General features: G+C 42.6%; 1 protein-coding gene across 1 annotated transcript in view; it reads left to right on the top strand.

The window, feature by feature from the left end:
- The first annotated feature begins 1,456 nt into the window (after positions 1-1,456).
- Positions 1,457-5,000, top strand: part of LOC122246051 (uncharacterized) — a 203,060-nt gene continuing 199,516 nt past the window's right edge. Inside the window, exons 1-3 of the mRNA XM_086533770.1 lie at positions 1,457-1,594; positions 1,761-1,868; positions 2,249-2,332. Of these exons, the coding sequence (XP_086389896.1) occupies positions 1,526-1,594; positions 1,761-1,868; positions 2,249-2,332 (261 nt within the window). The 5' untranslated portion in view covers positions 1,457-1,525. The remainder of the gene's footprint in view (positions 1,595-1,760; positions 1,869-2,248; positions 2,333-5,000) is intronic.

Genomic DNA, 5,000 nt, shown 5'->3' with positions numbered 1-5,000 from the left:
CTGAAAAGTCAGGAACTTCTCTGCGTCCTTTGGCCGAACCGAACCTTCAGATATGGTCTTCCTCTGCCCTCCTTCAGGACTGGCTTGAAACTATGGTTATAGCGACCATGTACCATGGACCGCCTTAGTTTTTCTAAGAAGGTCAATTTGCAAGTCTGTAGGAATAATGGCCTTCTGCTTTTTACGCTGCCAAGAGGCTGGCTCGTGTATTCCTGTCACAGTTGCCTCGTAGGTTTCCATGGCGTCTATCTTCTTTCTTTCCTTTCTCTGGCACTCCGTTTACTGTCTCTAAGGTGTTTTGTGTTCCTGTCCTTTCATACTCTCTTCTTGTTTCCACCATTTAGTTGCAATCCGCTTTCAGAGTCATTTTTTTCACTTCCATGTAAGAAAGCAAGGACTCTATCGATGCTGATGCCGACCCATGAAGCAGAAGTTAGTCACTAGCTACTCTCCTTGGACTACGCCGAGGCACTACGATCACGCAGTGTCCTTGGATTTGAAAATTAGATACGCTCGTTATACGTAATGACCAGTATACATTTACTATGGGACCCAAGACACCTCATCCACTCCCAATCCGAGGACTAAATAGATGTGGTGTGTGTGTGTGTGTGGGAGGGGGGGGGGGTAAACACAAGATTTGGGGACAGCAATAGAAACACGTCCTACTTCTACAAGTTCTACACCACAACTGTCGAGGAGTGAAACTCGGGAAAGAAGTGATTCCCTTAGTCGGGAAGCCCTTGAGGATGGTGTGTCATCTCCGGGTGATTCCTGCATATGGCGATGAGGATTCAAAGTCCACGTTTGGAAAGGAAAGAGCGGATAAAGGCGGGGAGGGGGGGGGGGGGGATTAAGCTGGATGTCATGAATTCAAGGACGATGAGCCGAGGCTGAATTCTGCATGCATGTTGATTCAGGCAACAGTGTTCTGCACTTTCGTAAAAACGAGCGAGGAAAGATTTCGAGGAGGCTCGGTGCCACCTGCTGTTCTCGCTCGCGCAAATGGGGGAAGGATTTTTCGACTTGCACAGAGAGTGGGAAAAGGAAGACAGATTTGGGCTGCTCTTGTTTGAGGATTTATCGGCCGTGACTACTGAAGACTAAGTGAAGGCACGAAGGAAAGACTACCCAGGCAGACGCGATGGAGGTTTGTTGCCCCTACTGATGCTTATTAAACTTCTGCTTGTATGTTTGATGCCTGGGGAGGGGTGGGGGAGGGGCAGCGTGGTGGGCGTTGGACGTGGCACGGGATTGTCGTCATGGGCTTTGGCTCAACACGAGTGCTTGAGAGGGAGGTTATACTCCCTGCCTCCCTCTCTGTCTCCTTTTTTCTTTCTTTCCTACACTCTATTTCTCTTTTCACTCCTCCATTCTCCACATACTACAAGCATCAATGCAATTTCTATTTTTTCTTCATAATTTTTCTCTCTTACATGTGAATGAGGTTTTAAGAGTATTATGAAAAAAAAGCAACAAACTCAAAACAAGGTCCGTTTCTTTTCAGGAAGAACATTTAGCTCAAATGCAAAGAGAAAAAAGAGACCTGAACAAACAGATTTCGATTCTACAAGACACGATTCGGCTCTTGCAGGTGAGTTTCTATTAGATTTTCTTGCGCAGTTGAATGTACTCATAACTACATCTTCATGTCTGTAATGGTACAGAGTGAATTCTCGATAAAGACGTGAAACAGTTGATGAGATGGCGATGATTGTGAATGAATAATATCTAACACCAATCATTTATCTCATTCAAAGGAACAAAATACAAATGAAGTGCTGAGTCTCAGAAACATCCAGGGTATGAAAGAGGCCAAAGCAGCTGCAAAACTTCAGAAAACTCGAGACACGGTGAACTCATTAAAGGTAAGGAGGAAGTCGCCCATGAGGAATATTGTAGATGGAATGGACAGATGTCTATCCATTTGTTTATCTATCTATGGCTAGTTCAATGGCTTTCCTCTTGGATGGCCTGCTTTCGAGCCCAGCTCAAGGTTACAGAATATTTCCTTTGTTGCCAAATGTTACCTTCCCTATGGTGGGCAGGGGAGGGGGAGGGGGGGGGGTCAGCCGTTACGCAGCCATGGCCAAAGTTGACTCGGCTTCCACGTGAATGGAGAGCGATGTTGGGCCGGATGATACTTGATACACACTCTCGTGCTTGTACTGTCCCCTTGTCTGTCACTCATTATTGATCTTTACACACACACACACTTATATGCATGCATATTTATATTTCCACATAGAATCACCTAAAGGAACAAGAGGCAGAATGCGTACGCCTTGATTCAGAGCTGGAGGAAAAAGACGAAAAGATAAGGAAATTGAAGGTATGTTTATAGGTATATAGTGTATGAGTAGATGAAATACATAATACACACACACACATGTATATATATATATATATATATATATATATATATATATATATATATATATATATATATATATATATATATATATATATATATATATATATATATACATATATATACATACATATATACATATATATATATATGTATAGAGAGAGAGAGAGAAAGAAACACACATTTATATATATACATATGTATATTCATTCATTTGTTTATGCCTATCTAGCTTAATTACTCTTTATGTAGATGTTTAAAGCATTCGATGGAATAAAAAGAAAAAAAATGTGAATAACTAGTTTCTGTGAATTCGCGAAAGTCCATGGGCATCTATTGAAATGCATAATAAGTCAGTGGCGAAGAGGGTCATGACACCAAATACGCGAGATGAGAGACTGGGGAGCTGAGATTACAAATTGACTAAAAAGCTAAACATATTGTTTTCAGGGCAAGGTAGACACCCATAAGCGCAAGGCCAAAGTTTTGAGGTCACGTTTGAGAAAGAAAAAAAAGGAGCTAAAAGAACTAGAGGTAAGTACATCGTTTATTGGTATATGTATATAACGCACACATATGAACACACACGCCCACCGAACATATAGGAGAAACGTCTTCCACATCTCCAATAACGAGGATCTTTTCTTCGACGAAGGAACAGAAGAGAGAGTAACAGAGGAAATAGCCCGGCAAGCAGACCAACTAACCCCAAATCCATCTGTAAACCTGGGAAACCTCTCAGCAGGAGACCCTATAACTGCCCCAATCACTATCAATGAGCTGAACCAAGTGATCTATCTCATGAAAAACAAAGCACCTGGAATTAGCCAAATTAGAAAAACAGACATAATCCTTCCACCAATTATGATCCAAAGGCTACTAACTATCTATAATGCAGCCTTAGCGTCCAGGTACTTCCCAAGTCGGTTCAAAATAGCCCTGGTAACCCTCATACCTAAGGCAAGAAAACCGCCCAACAGACCGGAAAACTTTAGACCCATCTCTCTCCTAGAGATTCCAGGAAAGATCCTAGAAAAATTAATTAACGACCGACTACAAAGCCATCTGGAGAGTAACAATCTTTTAAATGAAAGGCAATATGGTTTCCAGCAATCACGAGGAACAACCACTGCAATAGCTATCGCATACAAGGAAACAGCCCTTGCGTTAGCGAACAAAAAGAAAGTAAATAGCAATTACATCATATACGCCGATGACATAACTCAAATTACCTTCCCCACGGAACAATTTATCAAAATCGCCACAGACAGAGCCATTGAAACAGCAATAAGTTTGAAGAAGCCTAGAAGATCAAAACTAACAAAAACAAATTCCTAATAATACGGATAACAAAAACAAAGCCAGGAAACCTCACATAACGTAGGATATGCAAAAGCTAGGATAATACTTGGGATAAAGATAACAAACACGGGCATTACAACACATGTCAAAGAGCATATCAACATTGCTAACAGCACACTGACAAAGCTAAAACGATTTTCAGGTTGCCCAGTGGAAATCAAACTATGAATATACAAAACACTGGTGAGACCAATACTGGAATATCCGCCCGTCCCCCTAAACACAATTGGCTGAACATTGTGGCAAAGATTACAAGCCATTCAAAATAAATCCATCCTATGGATCAAAGGAACCAGATGGCCAGACCCACGACCTTCCATTAGATAATTACATACACTTTACAAACTGGAACCCATCAACATCCGTGTCCACAAATTGCCAGAGAATATCTGGGACAAGTTGGAGTATCTTGAAGATACTAATTATGAAAAACTAAAATCAACAAACGAAAACACGGAAGGCGAACACCAATGGTGGCCCAGATGCCTACTTAGAGCAAGGGAGAACCTGCCCGAACCAATGTACTCGCGGAGAAATAATTAGCAGACACAGAGTCAATTGCCTACAGCCGTCTGGTTAGCTCATTGGTAGCATGTTGACTTCACATCCCTGTGGTCGGCAGATCGAGCCCCGCCCAAGCTCGTGAGCTTCCACTGTCACCTGGCGGTTACTGACGTAGCTGGGCACTGCGTTGGGTAAGGACCAAGCTCAGATCGAGTCAACACTCGTTGGCACATTCTCTCACGAGTCAGCACACGCTAGCACAGGCGGGCTCGCGTCACTGCATACAAGCCCGGCGTAGCAACTGCTCCGCAAATCTGGCTTATCCTTATCAACTGCCAACCATCCTGACCTTTCCTTCTCTCCTAAGGGAGTTCGGGAGAGAGGGGAGTGCTACTCTGCTGAGTTGCAGACCCGTCAGACCAGTAGCAGTGATTGGTCAGCAAGTGGGCAGAAGGAACGAAGGAAAATTGAATAGACGAATGAAAGAACTCGTATATAAAAAGGTAAACATTAGACAAAGTGAAAGTACGCCTTTACACCAGCGGTTTACCTTTGTAAACAAACAACATAAAAATAACTATGCTGAACGGTCGGTTGTCGGAGCATCGATCTACGGTAACTACGCCGAACAACATACAGCAGCGTAGCAGTTTATCTGCCGAACACCACGGCAATTTCGAAGAACTATTGGAATCATATAAACAACCCTGGTACTAATACACCAGACTTATTTCCTCCACCATTTTTCACTATTATAAAGAAA

This window comes from Penaeus japonicus, unplaced genomic scaffold (assembly GCF_977035675.1).
Source record: "Penaeus japonicus unplaced genomic scaffold, GWHDUDI00000001_assembly GWHDUDI00000040, whole genome shotgun sequence".
NCBI lineage: Eukaryota > Metazoa > Arthropoda > Malacostraca > Decapoda > Penaeidae > Penaeus > Penaeus japonicus.
Note: the sequence above shows the minus strand (reverse complement) of the source record. Positions and strands in the feature narration are given on the sequence as shown.